Here is a 17,670-nt window from a genome sequence, read left to right on the forward strand (position 1 = left end):
CTATACAAAATTATTTAGCAGCATGCATCTTTGTATTTTACAATATTACATCATCTTTATGGATGTTTCTAAAATGTAAAATAAATTACATTTTACATAAGAAGAAAAAATATAATCAAATATCACATGTATTTAATCATATGAAATTTTTAGACAAAAAATGTCAATTTCAACTTCTAGCAGGTTACCCAAAGAATCAAAATGAAATTACTGGTGCATAAAAGTTTTGTTTGTAAACGGATTCTAAACCACAGCATTTGCAACAACGAGCTTGCCTCTCGTTAATTTTAATTTACACTGTATCCAAAAGTGTGTTTCTATGTTACCACTATTGTGATTTATATTTTTCTAAAACTATATTTAAATGGGGCTTATTTCAAGTAACAGACCAGGCTACACATTTTAGAGGAATTTTTATTTTTTACAATTTTATTTGAAGGTAATGGAGCTTGACATTGCCAGAGTTAACACAAAAAAGCTATGAAAGTGAGCTTTGCTTTTGAAGGAAAAGTCATTCAAGCAAGACTGTTCTGACTCTCATTGAAGAAAATTTCTTCTATAGAAAATTAACTGCTATGACATCAATTACATATACAAATCTCCAGTTTTATACAAATTATCAGTTGGTTCTAATTTTTCTTTTAGATACTATGAATACCAAATGATTTTCCCCTCACATTACCCAGAAACGACTATGAAACATTGTCAAGCATCTCCTCTTGTCTGGATTGCATAAATGCAGAATAAACATAAGCCAACATAAACTGTTTGGCTATGAGATGAACCACAGAACGGTTGGGCTTGGAAGGGACCTCTGAAGATCATCTAGTTCAAACCTCCTGCCAAAGCAGGTTAATCTAGAGCAGTTTAAACATGGATAAGATCCTTGCAGACATCTCTTCTCGAGGCTGAACAGGCGCAATTCCCTCAGCCTGGCATCCAGTCCCTTAATGATCACTGTTGAACAAGACTGGAGCCCCTGCTCATCCCTGGGGAATGCTGCCAGGTACAGAGGCCTCCATCTGGAGGAGCAGGACTCTGTGGTGATGATCAGAACACTCTGGCATCTGCCATTCCACCAGCTCTGACCTACGGGAATTTTGGGGAAGACAGTGTCCAAAGCCTTGAAGTCAAGGTAGATGCTATCCACTGCTCTTCCCTCATTCCCCCAGCCAGTCATTCCATTATACAAGGATGGTTGGCCAAGCATGATTTCCCCTCGGTGGATCCATGTTGACTACTTGTCATAACCTTCTTTTTTGTCTTCACACTTGGAGATGACAACCAGGCCGTTTCATCACCTTTCCAGGGATTGAGGTTAACTGGCTTGTAGTTCCCTGGATCCTGTACTCCTTCTTGCTCTCTTTGAAGTTTGAGTTCTCATGTACCTCTCCATGAATTTAGGAATAACCCTTGGCATGTGAGGGTGCATCTCATGGATTTGTGGGTGTTAGGTTTGCCTTGACACTCAAAATGCTAATCTGATACTCCTCAACACAAAATCTTTTCTCCAGACTTTTTCACTTGCCTACAGAGTCAGAAATTCCTGAGGGCTGCCTTAGCAGTAAAGACTGAAGCAAATAGAGACTCCATAACTCTGCCTTCTCTCTCATCAGCAGTGAGCCCATGTTTTCCCAAATCTTCCTGTTGCTACTGATGTACTGAAGGAAGCCCCTGTTTGTTGTCCTTGATATCTCTCGCCAGATTTAATTCCAAATGGACCTTAGCCTTCCAGATCTCATTCCTGTATACTCTGAAAACATTCCTATATCCCTCCCAAGTGCCCAAGAACCCTGCCCCTTTTTTCACAAGCTTCTATAAACTTCCTTGTTCTCTTAATGTTTTGCCAGGAGCTCCTTGCTCATCTATGCAGGTGTCTTGCCCCTTTGCTTGATTTCTTACCTGTAAGGATTCACTGATCTTGATCTTGATTTGGAGGAAGTGATGCCTATTCAGCTTTTTCCCTACAGAACTGTCAAATATTAATATCTAAAAAGCAACTAAGTGCAATTGGCAAGGTGTAATTGGCCCTATATGTGGACAAATCAAAGCACCCTCACCTCTCTCTAAAATACACTGCCCGGTGGGAAAGGTGTGTATGTGTCTGCCTTACTGCTTGGCTAATCCCACCTCTAATGTGTCAGTCTCATCCCATATAGTTCTGTCAAAAGTCAGCTTTCCACTCCACATCCTGCTGGATGCCTTTTATTGGCTCCATTTCTGAACAAGCAAAAAATAGACATGACTGGACTAAATCCTGTTTGGACAAATCAAAAGGACTAACGCTGTTTGCTTGGATACTGTCAACTGAATGGCATCAATTTACACTTATCAACTTTCATTATGCCCTTAATTTATGGAGGAAATGTAATATCTCCACCAACATCTGTTACTATCAGTTATGCTTCAAAGCATGGGATCCAGAGCAAGGAAAGCAAAAGTGAAACATTCCAGCACACACCAGCCCACTCCTTAAGCACACATAAGGAGCTCAGACAACTACAAATAAAGGCTATCGTGGAAAGTGTGGTCCTGTGTCCTCCACTTTCATATTCCTACAGTCCACACTGCCACTTTTCTGACCCTGACAGAAGATCCCTACAGGGAGATTCACACACACACACACACACAGAGGAAAAAAAAAAAAAAAAAAAAAAAAAAGTAGAAAGCCAAGGAACAGTTTTAAGTCAGCGCAGCTCCCTGAACCAGGAAGAAAAGGAGCACATACACTCAAGTGCCAAGGAAATAAGAGGGACAACCCAGACACAGGTAGTATTCTGCTAAAGGGAACAGTCCCTTTGGTGGCAGAGAAAAACAATGAAAGGAATAGGAGAGCCCACATTGTCAACAACTGGCTCAAGTGTTAATGCCTTCAGCAGAATTTTGGGTTCTTTGATGATGGGACAACTTTTATGGCACCTAGCCTGCTGGAACTGGATGGGCTCCATCTCTGTGTTAAGGGCAGAAGGATTTTAACACAAACTGGCACAACTCATTGAGAGGGCTTTAAACTATGTTTGAAAGGGGAAGGGGATGCAGCTGGGCTGTCTGAAAGCAGGCCCGAGGGTGGTAAGCCTGAGCTAGAGGTGAAGCTCCAGCTAAGGTGCATGCATACCAATGCACACAGCATGGGTAACAAACAAGAGCTGGAGGCCACGGTGCAACAGCAGAGCTATGATGTAGTTACCATCACAGAAACATGGTGGGATGACTCACACAGCTGGAGCACTGCACTGGATGGCTACAAGCTCTTCAGAAGAGACAGGAAAGGGAGAAGAGGTGGAAGGGTGGCCCTTTACATTAGGGAAGCTTTTGATGCCATGGGTATTGAAACTAATGCTAAATCCCTATGGGTAAGAATTAAGGGGAAGACTAACAAGGCTGACATCCTACTGGGAGTCATCATCCACCCAACCAGGAAGAAGAACGGGACAACTTATTCTATAAGCACCTAGAGAATGTTTCAGAATCACCAGCCTTTGTTCTTGTAGGTGACTTCAACCTACCAGACATCTGCTGGGAACTTAATACAGCAGAAAAAAGGCAGTCCAGGAAGTTCTTAGTGTGTGGAGAGTAACTTTTTGTCGCAGCCCACCAAGGGAGGGACAGTGTTAGATCTGTTGTTTGCAAATAGAGATGGGCTGGTGGGAGATGTGGTGGTTGGAGGCCGCTTGGGGCACAGTGATAATGAAATTATAGAGTTCTCGATATTTGGAGAAATCAGGAGGAACATCAATAAGACTTTTACATTGAATTTCCAAGGGGCAGACTTTGGCTTATATAGGAGACTTATTCAGAGTTCCTTAGGAAGCAGCCCTTAAAAACAAAGGAGTCCAGGAAAGAAGGGCATGCTTCAAAACAGAGATCTTGAGGACACAGAACAGACTGTCCCTGTGTGCCGAAAGATGAATTGATGAGGCAAACGTTCAGCCTGGATGGGCAATGAGATTTTGAAGGAACTTATGAATAAAATATCATCTTTGGAAGGAGGGTCAGATCTCTCAGGAAGTATTTAAGGGTGCAGCTAGAGCATGGAGGAAAAAAATTAGGGAGGCCAAAGCTCAATTAATTTGGCAACTTTTGTAAAGGATAACAAAAACTGTTTTTACAAATATATTAATGGTAAAAGGAAGGGTAAGACCAATCTTTGTTCTCTATTGGATGAGGGAGGGAACTTAGTATCTGCAGATGAGGAGAAGGTAGAAGTGCTTAATACCTTCTTTGCCTCAGTCTTTAGTGGGAAGACGTTTGTCCTCAGGACAACTGTTCTCCTGGTTGGCAGATGATGTCAGGGAGCAGAATACTCCCCCCGTTATCCAAGAGGAGGCAGTCAGAGAACTGCTGAGATGCTTGGATGTTCATAAATCTATGGGACCAGATAGGATCTATCCCAGGGTGATGAGGGAGCTGGCAGATGAGCTTGTGAAGTCAGTCTCCATCATTTACCAACAGTCCTGGCTCACTGGGGAGGTTCCAGATGACTGGAAGCTGGCCAATGTGACACTCGTTCACAAAAACGGTAGGAAGGAGGATCCTGGTAATTATAGGCCAGTTAGCCTGACCTCAGTTCCTGGTAATGGAACAAGTTTATACTGAGTATCATTGCAGCACTTACAGGATGGCCAGAGTATCAGACCCAGCCAGTATGGGTTTAGGAGGAGTAGGTTGTGTTTGACCAACCTGATCTCCTTTTATGATCAAGTGACCCACATGGTGGATGTGGGAAATGCTGTAGATGTTGTCTATTTGGACTTCAGCAAGGCCTTTGACGCTGTCTCCCACAGGATACTCCTGGAAAAGCTGGCAGCTCATAGCTTGGACAGGAGCACTCTTTGCTGGGTTAAGAACTGGCTGGATGGCTGGGCCCAAAGAACTGGCTGCATCCAGCTGGCAGCCAGTCATCAGTGGAGTTCCTCAGGGGTCTGTGCTGGGGCCAGTGTGTTAAATATTTTTATTGATGACATGGATGAGGGTATTGAGTCTTTCATTAGTAAATTTGCAGATGACACTAAGCCGTGAGCATGTGTTGATCTGTTGGAAGGTAGGAGGGCTCTGCAGAGAGACCTAGAATGGTTGGATGGATGGGCAGAGTCCAATGGGATGAAGTTTAATAAGTCCAAGTGCTGAGTCCTGCATTTTGGCCACAATAACCCCCTGCAATGTTATAGGCTGGGGACAGTGTAGCTGGACAGTGCCCAGGCAGAAAGGGACCTGGGGGTACTGATCGACAGCTGACTAAACATGAGCCAGCAGTGTGCCCTGGTGGCCAAGAAGGCCAGGACATCCTGGCCTGATTCAGGAATTGTGTGGCCAGCAGGAGCAGGGAGGACATTCTTCCCCTGTGCTCAGCACTGGTGAGGTCACACCTGGAGTGCTGTGTCCAGTTCTGGCCCCTCAGTTTAGGAAGGACATTGAGACACTTGAGCGCATCCAGAGGAGGCAACGAGGCTGGTGAGGGGCTTGGAACACAAACCTGTGAGGAACGGCTGAGGGAGCTGGGGTTGTTCAGACTGGAGAAAAGGAGGCTCAGAGGTGACCTTGTCACTCTCTACAACTTCCTGAAAGGTGTTTGTAGTGAGGTGGGGGTAGGTCTCTTTCTCCAAGCAGCAACTGACAGAACCAGAGGACACAATCTTAAGCTAATGCCAAGGGAAATACAGGTTGGATATTAGGAAAAAGTTTTTTATGGCAACAGTGATGGAAGTACTGGACTTGTCTGCCTGGGGGAGGTGGTGGAGTCACCATCCCTGGATGTGTTTAAAAGGAGACTGGATGTGGTGCCATGGTTTAGTTGAGGTATTAGGGCATGGGTTGGATTAGATGATCTTGCAACCAGTGATTCTGTGATAGGGTTGGAGTGGGTTCACATAATTTGGCAGCAAATAGCTACTAGGGTGGCTGAGCCACAATACCAAAGAGTACTGTGTGTATACTGAAATCCCAAACAAAAACTGAGAACAGATTTAAACCCCTAATGCAGTGGTGCTGCTGTATGGCTAAAACCAAAGTGAAAATCCAGGCAGGTGCTGCAACTGCACCTCTGAAGAGCACCAGTGCAGAGTGGAGGCAGAGCTTCCTCCTCTCTGCCCAGGACTCCAGCTGAAGGCACCATGGCTGTGCACGGTTTTCCAAGCACACACTGACTACCCAGACTACTAAAGAGCTGCAAAGAAACAGCTTTGAATCCTGTCACATTTACAGATTTCCAGTCATTACATTTCAATTTGTTTTTTTTACTCAAGTGTACATTGAGGGGGAAAAACAGGTTTTCCACATCCCTTCAAGATAGAAAATTATCTTGTATACTGACAACTGCAAGGAACACTCAACTTTCATCCGGTGCAGAAAAAAATGCAAATACTAAGTGACAACCACTATTTTGTTCAAACCTACGACTATCACCAATTACCTCAAACAGCAGCATTGTGGAGAGATCCACACAAAGGAAATAACCAAATAACTGCATCTTTCCTTGCAAATATCCTTTGTTTCTAATCAATATCACTTTTAAATATTTTTCCCCCACTGAAAAAGCAGCAGCCAAAATCAGAAAGCAAATTTCCCTGGGCCACTTAACAAACTTTACTGTACATCCACGAATTTAAAAGACGTTATTTACAAAACCAGCATAGAACATTAGCATACAAAATGTTCAGAGTACAGTATACAGATAGCCAAATCCAAGGCAGATCCTCATTTCTCTCTGTTGACTGCTGTGATGTATCACTGAGTAGCAATTCCCACTGCATGCTAGAGAAACACCTGACTGTAAAATCATATGGCATGACACAAAATTCAAGCAGGCTTCCCAAAAGTTCAGAAGAGCTCTGTTCACACTGAGTGAAGGAGAAAAACATTCTTGAAAACCATGAATTCTCTTCCTGCACCAGCTGCTTTTGCTACCATTAATTCTACAGCATCAATTTCGAACAAACCAAGATGGACGCTTCCTGGCTCTTTCAATGATCTGCTTGCCTTCATCTTTTTCTGTGGGTTTTTCTCCTTCATAAAGGACAACAGTCTCTACAGTTGGAGCATTAAGAGGTCCTCCTTCCTTCTTGTATATTTCCATCCGTATCAGTCGAGTTTCTTCTTTGACCTTTGTGTAACAATAGCCACAAAGGACATGTTTCTGCTTCAAGTTTCCACATTCAGGACAAACATCTATGTTCCTCTAAAATGACAGTGGAAAACATGAAATTTTGTAGTTTGAACAGCAACAAAAAAAGAAACAGGAAATTACTACAAATAAAAATGTTCAATAAGAGAAATTCGCCTACCATTTAAAAATGCATTCTACGTAACTTTTCAGTAATGTGTTGCTATGTCAAATGCTTTCTACTAAAAACAGCCTACAAATTCAGTATCTAAGTCGTTATGCCTAATTATGTTTGGAAGACCTATGGACTCTCTTAGGTGCACAGAAAATGTAGGCTTTTCCCATTTACATTATCTGTTCAGCTGAAATTCACATTTTGTTGGCTTGCGCCTCAAGGGTTGCTGTTTATTTAACCTCAGACTACTGTCACACATGATGTTACATCCTGCAACAAAGGATTTTAAAAGATTACAGTATCTTTTAAGCTTATTAATTTATAAATTCCAGAGAGGTTTTACAGTCAGTATTTCCCTCTTCAACGATTCTCTAGAGCAAGGACTTTGCTGCTTACCTTTATTTCGATGAGCTTGCTGGGATTCCTGCGCCGGCAGCGGTTCACCTCGATGGTGCGCCTCTGCTTGGGCGCCGCCATCCACACCACGCTCTCAAACAGGCTCGGCACCTCGGCATCATTTATCCCTTGGGGAACAAGAGCCGGGCCTTGCATAGCTAGTGCTGGTCCTGCATGACAAAGGAAAAGACGAGTGCTGATTGTCCCACTCTACTCTGTACTGGTACAGCCTTCCCTTGAATATGGTGTGCCGTTTTGGGAACCACAACATAAGAAGGATATAAAGATCTTATACAGCATTCAAAGGAGAGCCATGAAGATGGTGAAGAGCCTGGAGGGGAAGCCATACAAGCAGCAGCTGAGGTTATTTTCATCTATTCAGCCTGAACGAGATTGAGGGGAGACCTCATCAGAATTTATAACTTCCTCATGAGGGGAAGCAGAGGGGCACTGATTCTGTGGTGACAGGACTCGAGAGAATGGCATGAAGCTGAATTAAGGGAGACTTAGGTCAGACATTAAGAAAAAGTTCTTTGCCCAGGGTGGCTGGGCACTGGAACAGGCTTCTCAGGGAGGTGGTCACAGCTCCAAGCCTGACAGAGTTCAAGAAGCGTTTGGTTTGGAAGCTCATGTGTGACTCTTCGGGCTGTCCTGTGCAGGGCTGAGTTGGACTTGATGACCCTTGTGTCCTCCCTCCAGCTCACCATAATCTGTGATTGTGCGAGGAAGAAATTCCTTACAGCTAAGCCCCATTTCCGTGCGGTCGAGGAAACACGACACGGACGCTGCTGCCACCCCCGAAGCAAGGCCAGGCGCCCCCGCCCCACTCCCCCACTGACGCCAGGGCCGCGCCCTCCTGCCCCAGCTCCCTCCCTCCGCCTTTCAGAAGTTAAACGAGTCCCTCAGCCCTGACGTCGCCCTCACAGAATCACAGAATCGATGGCATTGGAAGGGACCTCTAAGATCATCTACTCCCATTCCCAAGGCAGATGACAAAGGAACGCGTCCAGTTCCTTCAGCTGGGTGGAGAAGAGGCCGGGACCTACCCCAGGGCGGGCTCTGGCCCCCGAAGACACCCGGCCAGAGGCCGCGCTCCAGCTTCCCCCAGCAGCGCTGGAGCAGAGTGCGAAGCCGCGGCAGCGGAGAGCGGACCAGCACGAGCACCGCCATAACCGCACACGGCCCCACTGAGCCCTCGGAGGAGCCGCCTCTCTTCCTGAGCCTTCTGGGAAACCGAGTGCCCTCAGCATGTCACAACACTGCAGGGAGGCAGGACAGGGACTCCACGTCCCAGCACTGCTCTCGCTACCGGGGGGGCGGGGCGGTGAGGGGTGGATGGAGGACTCACACTCCCAGTATGCCTTACGGCACGCCTCTCCACCAACCGCATCCCGGCACGCTCAGGCACCAGCCAACGACCCGCCAATCAGCGCGCTCGCAGTGCCTCCGCTCTAGGAGCGGGAGCGGCATCCGCGCCTGCGCCGAGGAGCCGGCGCGGGGACCGTAGGGGTGGTGCCAAAATGGCGGAGCGCGGCTACAGCTTCTCCCTCACCACGTTCAGGTGCTGGGGCAAGGGCGGCTGTGAGCTCGGGGGACAGAGGCGGGCGGGCTGCCGGGCCAGCGGGAGAACGGCGCGCACCCTGAGCGGGGCGGCCTGCCGGCCGCGGCGAGACAGGACCGAGGGGGCGCTTTGCAGAGTCATCGGGCCTGCGAGCGCTTGGGGGCAGCGGGGGCTGGACCTGGATAGGAGTGACGGGCGTGGGGATAGCGGCGGGGGTCAGGCGGCCGAGGGGGACATGCAGCTGCCTAAAGGCTTCCTGAAGGGCGGCGGGGAGGGTCCTGGGTCCCACCTGGTGTCTGTCGCGGGCCTCGGGCCCCAGTGTGGGCGCCGCTTGTGTCCCCTCGTTGCTGAGAGACAGAGCTGCTGCAGGACCGCGTTAAGATCTGTCTCTACACTGGTAACACCTTACAGCAAGTGCTTGGCTTAGCAAACTCGGGATCACCACACACACACTATAGGCTGGGGAATACTTCTGTGTTTCTGAGCGAACTGGAAATGCGTAGTGGCAGCTGAGCTGTGGTGTCCTGAGAGCTTGCTTCAGAACAAGCTTTGCAGATGTGGGAATGAGTGAAGCAGATGAGTTTTTAAATAGTTTGTGTTCCTTCCTGCTAAGCTTGGCAGTCGCTGCTCTCCTTGCACTTGGTGTTGTGCACAGCCTGAATGTGGAACGATAGCATGCAAGAGTGAATATGTTATTGGCGCGATGTCTGTTGAGGTGTTGCTCTAATACCTAGACTGAAGATTAGTTCAGAGTAAAGGACAATACCTTCCATTCATTTTTTGAAACTATTAAGGTATTCAGACCTATGTTGCATATAGAAAATAGAAAAACTGGACACAAGAACCTTTATGCTGCTGGTGGTGAAGTGTCTCCTTAATCTCTTCCGAGAGTCATGCTGAGTAATTGCAAAAGGAATTGCTAAAGGCTTGTTGCAGTTGAGCAAATGAAGCGGTTTGCAGCCTAAAATGATGAAAATAATGTTCTTAATGGATGGAAGCAGCCCAACATGCTTGCTCTATTCAAGTAGATTGAATTCCTTATTGGTTTTCAGAAATGGCTTCCTAAGGGAGTTACAAACTTTGTGTATTTTACAGAAGTACTACGTACTTGGAATGATTGTTATGATTTGTTATATTTTGTAGTGGAAAAACCAGAAGTACTACTTTGTCTCCCTTACACCCTGTTTCCTCAGTGTATAAATGACTACACTGATTGATTATTGTTTGCTTGAGTTACATAATATCCCATTTTAATTCTGCAACTATTAAAGCAGCAGTGTCTGAAATACAGCCTAGAGAATAGAATAGATCCACTTGCAAAATCATTTGTCCAGTGAGTGGCTGTCTCTGGTGTCCTTTTTCCTGGGGTTGGAGAATGGACCCCTCCACCTCTGTCCTTCTGAATATGTTACTTTGTAACTTACTTTGCTTGACACCTGCAGCTCTGTTCTGATGATTCTGCATCCATTACCAGAATAACATGGATTGTTAAAACAAAATGCAGGAATACCAGAGAATGGATGGGAGTTGTTGCTGTCTTGTGCCATTGACCTTGTGTGCTTGTCAGCCAAAAAGCATAGCTGTGTTTTCTGGCTCCTTTCAGCAGTGATCATCAGTGTCTTGAAAACTTCTGAAAACCACACAAAAATTTTTGGAAATTACAATGTAATTTCAATAGAAAGTCACGACACACCCTGAAGACTTTTTCCTACTGAGTGGAAAACTTTATTTTGCTTCTTCCTTTCTAGTCCTTCGGGAAAGCTTGTTCAGATTGAATATGCTCTAGCTGCAGTAGCTGCGGGAGCTCCATCAGTTGGGATTAAAGGTATGTCCTGAAAATACTGACGGATTTGGAATTTTGACCATTTTTTGAGAGAAATAAACCAGTTTGGATCATGTACTAGGTCCTTTGTATTGGATCCTTCTTTATCTTTCTTTCTATTACATATTTTGTTAGTCATTCAGTGGATTTTTACATGTTTTAATAGGTTTAATGTTTCCTGGGGTTCTTTTTTTTGGTGATTTTGGAGACATTCAGCTGGTAGAAGTAGGTGCTTAGTTTTAGGGGTTTTTTGAGTGTTCCTGTCCTTATGTATAGAAATAACACACACAAAAAAAAAGTTACTTAGATTGCTCAATTATTAATGTTATACAAATTTTTTAGAATGGGATTATGGGAGCTGTGTGGTTATTTAAAGAAAGAAACAACGTGTTGGATGTGCTCATCAAAGTGTCTCTCTTTTACCTAATTGTAAGCTCGGACAGCTTTTAAAAAGAGAGAATGAAATTTACCGTTTAATAACCTTATTCTGTGTTTTGACTGCTAATTTTAGTTTAATTTTTAAAGATTTTTTTTGTTCTTTTTCAGCTGCAAATGGAGTGGTGTTGGCAACTGAGAAGAAGCAGAAGTCCATTCTGTATGATGAAAGGAGTGTCCACAAAGTAGAACCAATTACCAAACATATAGGTTTAGTGTACAGTGGTATGGGTCCAGATTACAGGTATTAAAACATTTTGTTTGATCACCATTTAGATGCATATTCATACAAGAAGTTTAAGTAACAGGTAGCTATGTTTCTTCCTAGGTGTATGTCATAATACTACATTGCACTGTAAATATCATTCACTTGAAGTTTTTCTTAATATATTCATTAACTTGTCAAATAACCTTGTATCCAAAGAATGAAAGCAGTGTAATTCAACCTTACTTTTACTTTAAATATTTCAGCAACTACTTGGTTGATAAAGATAGCTCAGCACGGTCTTGTATTCTTAGATTGATGTTATGCCTGGTGTACAAGTCCTGAATAGATATTTATTATTATGAGTTTTCAGTCCTAGTTGGAATTTTTTGGACATAATACTTTTGTCTTTGCTTTCAGAGTACTTGTGCACAGAGCTCGGAAGCTGGCCCAGCAGTATTACTTGGTTTATCATGAGCCCATTCCAACAGCTCAGCTAGTACAGAGAATTGCTTCTGTGATGCAGGAGTACACACAGTCTGGGTATGTGCTGGAATTGCAGAGTTGCTTAGAAAGATTGTGTTGTTTAAATGTAATGAGTAATAGCTACCCAGTGATTGGAGTTTTTGTGGAAAAGGTAGTTTTTCAGTGGAGAACATGCACAGAAAGTGTGCCGCTGGGAGGAGCACTGTCTGGCAGTGGGTGAGAATGGGTCTCCACATCTTGCACACAAACATGTTAGCCAAGGCAGGACACTTCTGGTTTTGTTCTGTTGGTTGACTCGTCCTTATTACAGCCCTGGTCTGGGGAGGAGATGAACACATCCAAAATAATTAGTCACCTTTGACTTTCACTGGATAATTTATTATGTTTTGTTTGCCTGTAGTGGCGTTCGTCCCTTTGGCGTATCACTGCTAATATGTGGCTGGAATGAAGGGCGGCCGTATTTATTTCAGTCAGATCCATCTGTAAGTATCTTACACTTGTAAGTTCTGCTGCTCTGATAAAACATGTGAAACTGCATGTGCTCATGAAATACTTTCTATGATGACAATAATAATACAAAGCTAGAATGAAAGATAACTTCAGAAGTCAAAATGGGTCATTTTAGTAGGTTCTTGGAGCAAGCCTGCATCATTCTATGCTTACATATTCCTGTACTGCTTGAGGGATGGCAGCTGTTTCTGAGGGAGATCACCCGTTTTCATACTTTCCACCTAGTTGATAGTGCTAGCAAAAACAGCTACTAGGAAAAAAGAAATTGACTGTTTATAGTGCTCCAAACTGGATAGAAGTTAAGCCAAAACCTCTTGTATTGTGAAATCTAATGCACATGCTTTGGTATTTAATGACAGTGGTTAATTTAAATGAGTTTATTTGCTGGGTTTGCACTGCACTTCAGAAAAACTACTGTTTGATGCATGTGAGAGGTACAGTGCCCCAGACGAAAAAATGAGGTCATTGTAGTGATCATTGCAACTTCCAGGGGTTTGAATTGCCTGATGCTCCAGTGTAATCAAAATGCAGATGCCTTGTTTCAGGCAGTTTGATTGAGGCTGGTCCTCATGCTAGAGGAGGGAATAGAAGCGATGACTATCTCAGTGGTAGTGAACATAAATCAGATGGCTGATTTGCAACAAGTCACATTACTTCAAAAAGAAGAATGTGTGGGGTGAGCCTCAGTAAGGACTTGAGTGTACATTTGCTCAAAGGCAAATGTACTATTTCCGTTTAAGGAATCCCAAATCAAATCCATGCTAATGACTTACTAAATGCATCTTTCAAAGCAGCAGGAGGATGATATTAGATGGGGCCCAATATACGTTTTGTAGAGTTTCACAGAATATGTTCCCATATAAAATTTGTCTCAATATGATTGAAAATTTTCTCCTGTGGTCTCAGAACACTCAGTATTTTCGTAATTGCTTCTGTACTTTTTTACCAAGTAATTGAATACATAGTGTTTCACTAAGTTACACAAAGCAGTTCAATCAATGGATTGTTGCTTTTACAGGGAGCTTATTTTGCCTGGAAAGCAACAGCAATGGGAAAAAATTACGTCAATGGGAAAACATTTCTTGAGAAAAGGTAATGTATTTGATACTTCTCTGAAAGGATACTATGTTTTGTTCAGGTTCTATATAAAATAGCCATTTTTTTTTAAATGCACACTTTTTAAATTGTAAGAACAAAGTTTTAAAATACTTAAGGTATGATACTTCCAGTGTACTTGTTTATGCATGCACAGGAAGTTTGATTTATTTAAATTCCAACTTTTGTGTTTATGTAGAATTACTTGAGTGCAATAAACATTATATTCAGCACATTTGCAGCAATGTTATATACAATGTCAGTAGGAAAAGTGGGGATTTTTTTTAACAAATAATAACTTTTGCTATTAATGCCACTGTGTTTACAAATAATATTTGTATGAGAAACAGAAAGATTTTAGTAGTTTTGGGGATTTTAGATACTCCAGGATTATTAAAATTTGTAAAGGTTTTTGTCCTATGCTGAAATAAATGAATGTCTGTTTACAGATACAATGAAGATTTGGAGCTTGAAGATGCCATTCATACAGCTATCTTAACACTAAAGGTTAGCAAAGTATTTAAGAAAGAAGTTTCTTATGTGTTCACTGATATAATTCACTGAACTGTAGTTTTTTTTAACAGGAGAGCTTTGAAGGACAGATGACAGAAGACAACATTGAAGTTGGCATCTGTAATGAAGCTGGTTTTAGGAGGCTCACTCCAACTGAGGTTAAGGACTACTTGGCTGCAATAGCCTAGTAGAAACTGAGCTAGACTGTGTGGTTCACACAAAGGTCTTTTTAATTTTGGCTACTTAAATGTTTTTCTTTGCAGTTTTTGCATACTTATTTCTACATGGTTTGTCTGAGAGATTTTTTAAACATCATGGGTGCAAATACAACGGTCCTTGATATTGTAATACATGGAATCTTGTTAAAGATAATTCTTTCCCTTGATACACAAAATACTGTACAAAATGTAAAGTTATAGTGACAGCTTGAAAAAGACTAAAGAATAAAATCAAAGGCCATTGTTTTGGGGGAAGGTGTCTGTGTGTCTTTTCAATCCTAGCTTGTTTATCTACATAAAGCTTAGATTTCAGTATCCTTATTGTTGAAGAAACAGTTTTTCACATACAGTGAACTTATGTTCAGCCTTCTTTTAAAAAAATTATATATTGAGTGAAAGGATAATTTTTTCTCTTTGGAATATTGTTTAAATGTTAATTAATCTCCAAAAGTAGTTTTATGTGGTGCAAAAGATCATGTACTTTCACAAAGGGGCAGGAAAGTCTTCCATTTCAGGTGTTTACTGTGATCTGATTGAGCCTGTCTGCTTTTGACCATCCTGGCCTTTGTGTCTCAAGAACTTGTTTTACTTGAGTTATTTTCTTGGCCCTAGAAACTGCACTTTTTCAGTCTTGAAATATTGCTAGGAAAAGTAGTAGTAGTAACTCTTACTGAAAACTAAATGGATTTATCACCATCAATAAAAATCTATGGGATTTACAAAACAGAATTAGAGTATGTAATGTAATTTTTTTATCCCTTGAATTGTGCTAAAGTATTTTCCAATTTGCAAGACAGTGCTAAAGATGTAATGAAAGGAGCATTTAATTTGTGCACCATAACTTTTGCAGATATCATTGTGTGGATGTATCAATGCATTTGTTATATGTGTAGAGTTGTTCAAGTCATGAAAACCTACATTTACTACAAAAGAAACGGGGTAAATATACATTTGCCATTTAAGTCACTGTTTTCAGATTTTATTTTTTTAAAGCAATCTGATTGTTACAATGTTGATAATGAACTGGATCAGTCTGCTTGTACATAAGGCTAAGGATGTAGGGGAGCAGCCTGGCAGGTCCCACTTCAGCCAGCCATAACTAATGAAGAAAATACAGAATATGAGTAGGAAGTAGTGTATAAGCTGATTGACCTGTCTGTCTTCTGATGGTTTATGTTATCATCAGGTGAATAAGAATTTCTGAAGCATGCCATAAATGAAGTTTTATTTCCTAATGTCAGAAATAAAAGCTTTGTCCAAATGGTTCATTAAGAATTGCACCAGATCACTTTTTGAGTGTTTTACTCTGAAAACCAGTCCATACTCTGATTCTTATTCTAGAGAAAATAAAACAACTCAGATCTGAAACTGAAAGCTTTATATTGCTGTATCTTTCGTTTAGAATTATTTATGTGAACTTAGTTTTTTAATGCTGTATAAATATTCAAGAGTTTTCTACATGCAAAAATGCATGTAGGTAGTTCAGAAATTGACTGCAGTGGTTTAGTTGTCTCTGCTAATAGAAACAGTTGGTGAGCATAGAACACCCTATGAAGGGTAGTTGAAATCAAAGCAAGTTTCAAACTGCTCCTTGTTTTGTGTTAAAAGATGTGAGTAGGTCTCTGTGGTCTACTGCCAGTGGTTTTCACTTTGATGAGCCAAGCTGGTGACTGCTCTTACACTGTTAAGAACTGAGTCCCAAAGCTCCCTGGTAATACTTAAGCCCTGCAGTGAATCAGAGTTCATGGCACTTGATGTAATTTGGAAACAATATGCATAATATTTTGAAGTCAGGCTTTATTTAGAGTATTAGATAATTTTCTTAGTGGTGGTCAGACCTTGATACTATGCTGCTCTGATGGGGATGGTGGTGTGGTTTTAAGTATGGAGTTCTTTTAACTGCATATCTAGAATAATAGCTAAATTTTATCTACTATTTAAAGGGAAATCTTTAAACTACAGAGAACTAAGTAACATTTTTGCATTTAAAATCTTTAAAATTTAAGGAGTTAAGTATTTTTAACTTGAAGATGTATTTCTTAAATAAAATCACTTCAGGAGTGAGCAATACTGATGCAGTGGATTACCAAGTTATATGGTGATTGTGGTAATTTTCTAGAAGTGCACCCTTTAGTTACATGAGATTAGCTTTTTTTTAATATAAATTTTGTAGAAACTGCATTAAGGGGTCAAGGTGAAATAAGACAGACAAATACTGTTCCTTTGTGAGAAATGACAAATTACAGGCTTGATTACTTCACCTCACTATGAATTATAACTTTTTGGTCATTTAACTTGTTCCTATTAATTCAGTCATCTGAAAGAAGAAAAAGAGACACTCGTCACTTGAAGCATATAATGTTGATTTGCTTATCCTGGAAGAGGATCTGCTCCAAGGTTCTCAGGATAGTGTGACACCTGTGAGAATTGGGCTTTATTTAACAAGTGAGATCGGCATCTGAGAACAGTAACTTCATTTAATGAAGTTATTACTTTAAGTCAGAATCATCAGGTTGACATCTGGTCCTACCTCCCTGCTCAAGCAGGATCATCTTAGAGCAGAGGGCACAAGATTGTGTCTAGATGGTTCTTGAATAGTTCCAGTGAGGGAGACTCCACAAGCTCTCCAGGCAGCGTATTTTAGTGTGCCGTCACCTACAGGAAAGGACATACAAGTGCAGTAAGCCCCTTACAACTTGCTTTGGCTTTCTATTGCTTTCCAGATCCTGTGCAATCATTCAGACAGGTAGAGATCATCTCTCTCTGCAAGAGCTGGTAAGTCTCTCACATGCTGTAAGGGAGGATTGCTGCAGGGAGAGGAGTGGGACCATGGCTGGCTGCTGCATGGAGGCAGGCTGCAACTTGGGACAAATATTGGGGACACTTGCTCACACATTCACAGAATGGTTTAGTACAGCCCATTTTTGTCGTTCAAACGTAATGAACCCAGCATGCACAGATCCAACATGAATGGAGCTGTTGCTTCTCCAGTGAAGTTAAAATTACAAGGGTAACTTGTCTCTGGCCTTTCTGTTCCCATTTCTCTGTGCTATTGCAGCCTCACACTGAATATTGTGTGCTGTTTTGGGCACCACACTCTAAGAAAGCTGCTAGAGAGCATCCAAAGGGAGGCAACAAAGATAGTGAAGGGGCTT

The 17,670-nt window shown here is 42.2% G+C and overlaps 2 protein-coding genes across 2 annotated transcripts; one reads left to right on the forward strand and one right to left on the reverse strand.

Moving 5' to 3' along the window:
- Positions 1-6,212: 6,212 nt before the first annotated feature.
- Positions 6,213-8,883, reverse strand: MRPL32 (mitochondrial ribosomal protein L32). The gene is made up of 3 exons (XM_014883494.2): positions 8,717-8,883; positions 7,671-7,840; positions 6,213-7,174 (listed from the first exon to the last, which is right to left on the reverse strand). The coding sequence occupies exons 1-3, from the start codon at positions 8,838-8,840 to the stop codon at positions 6,920-6,922; spliced, it is 549 nt and encodes a 182-aa protein (XP_014738980.2). The 5' UTR covers positions 8,841-8,883; the 3' UTR covers positions 6,213-6,919.
- A 224-nt stretch (positions 8,884-9,107) lies between these two features.
- Positions 9,108-15,889, forward strand: PSMA2 (proteasome 20S subunit alpha 2). The gene is made up of 8 exons (XM_014883493.2): positions 9,108-9,231; positions 10,980-11,056; positions 11,600-11,732; positions 12,114-12,236; positions 12,580-12,661; positions 13,708-13,781; positions 14,234-14,291; positions 14,369-15,889. The coding sequence occupies exons 1-8, from the start codon at positions 9,191-9,193 to the stop codon at positions 14,483-14,485; spliced, it is 705 nt and encodes a 234-aa protein (XP_014738979.1). The 5' UTR covers positions 9,108-9,190; the 3' UTR covers positions 14,486-15,889.
- The last annotated feature ends 1,781 nt before the right edge of the window (positions 15,890-17,670 follow it).

This window comes from Sturnus vulgaris, chromosome 1 (assembly GCF_052056855.1).
Source record: "Sturnus vulgaris isolate bStuVul1 chromosome 1, bStuVul1.hap1, whole genome shotgun sequence".
Taxonomy (NCBI): domain Eukaryota; kingdom Metazoa; phylum Chordata; class Aves; order Passeriformes; family Sturnidae; genus Sturnus; species Sturnus vulgaris.

What these genes read in the sequence shown, in the direction of transcription:
- MRPL32 (XM_014883494.2), bottom strand. Translation starts at nt 8,840, where the DNA reads ATGGCGGTGCTCGTGCTGGTCCGCTCTCCGCTGCCGCGGCTTCGCACT. An exon ending in GGGCCAGAGCCCGCCCTGGG is followed by an intron (nt 7,841 to 8,716) that starts GTAGGTCCCGGC and finishes TTTGTCATGCAG; the next exon opens with GACCAGCACTAGCTATGCAA. An exon ending in GCAAGCTCATCGAAATAAAG is followed by an intron (nt 7,175 to 7,670) that starts GTAAGCAGCAAA and finishes CTGTCATTTTAG; the next exon opens with AGGAACATAGATGTTTGTCC.
- PSMA2 (XM_014883493.2), top strand. Translation starts at nt 9,191, where the DNA reads ATGGCGGAGCGCGGCTACAGCTTCTCCCTCACCACGTTCAG. An exon ending in TTCTCCCTCACCACGTTCAG is followed by an intron (nt 9,232 to 10,979) that starts GTGCTGGGGCAA and finishes CTTCCTTTCTAG; the next exon opens with TCCTTCGGGAAAGCTTGTTC. An exon ending in TCCATCAGTTGGGATTAAAG is followed by an intron (nt 11,057 to 11,599) that starts GTATGTCCTGAA and finishes GTTCTTTTTCAG; the next exon opens with CTGCAAATGGAGTGGTGTTG.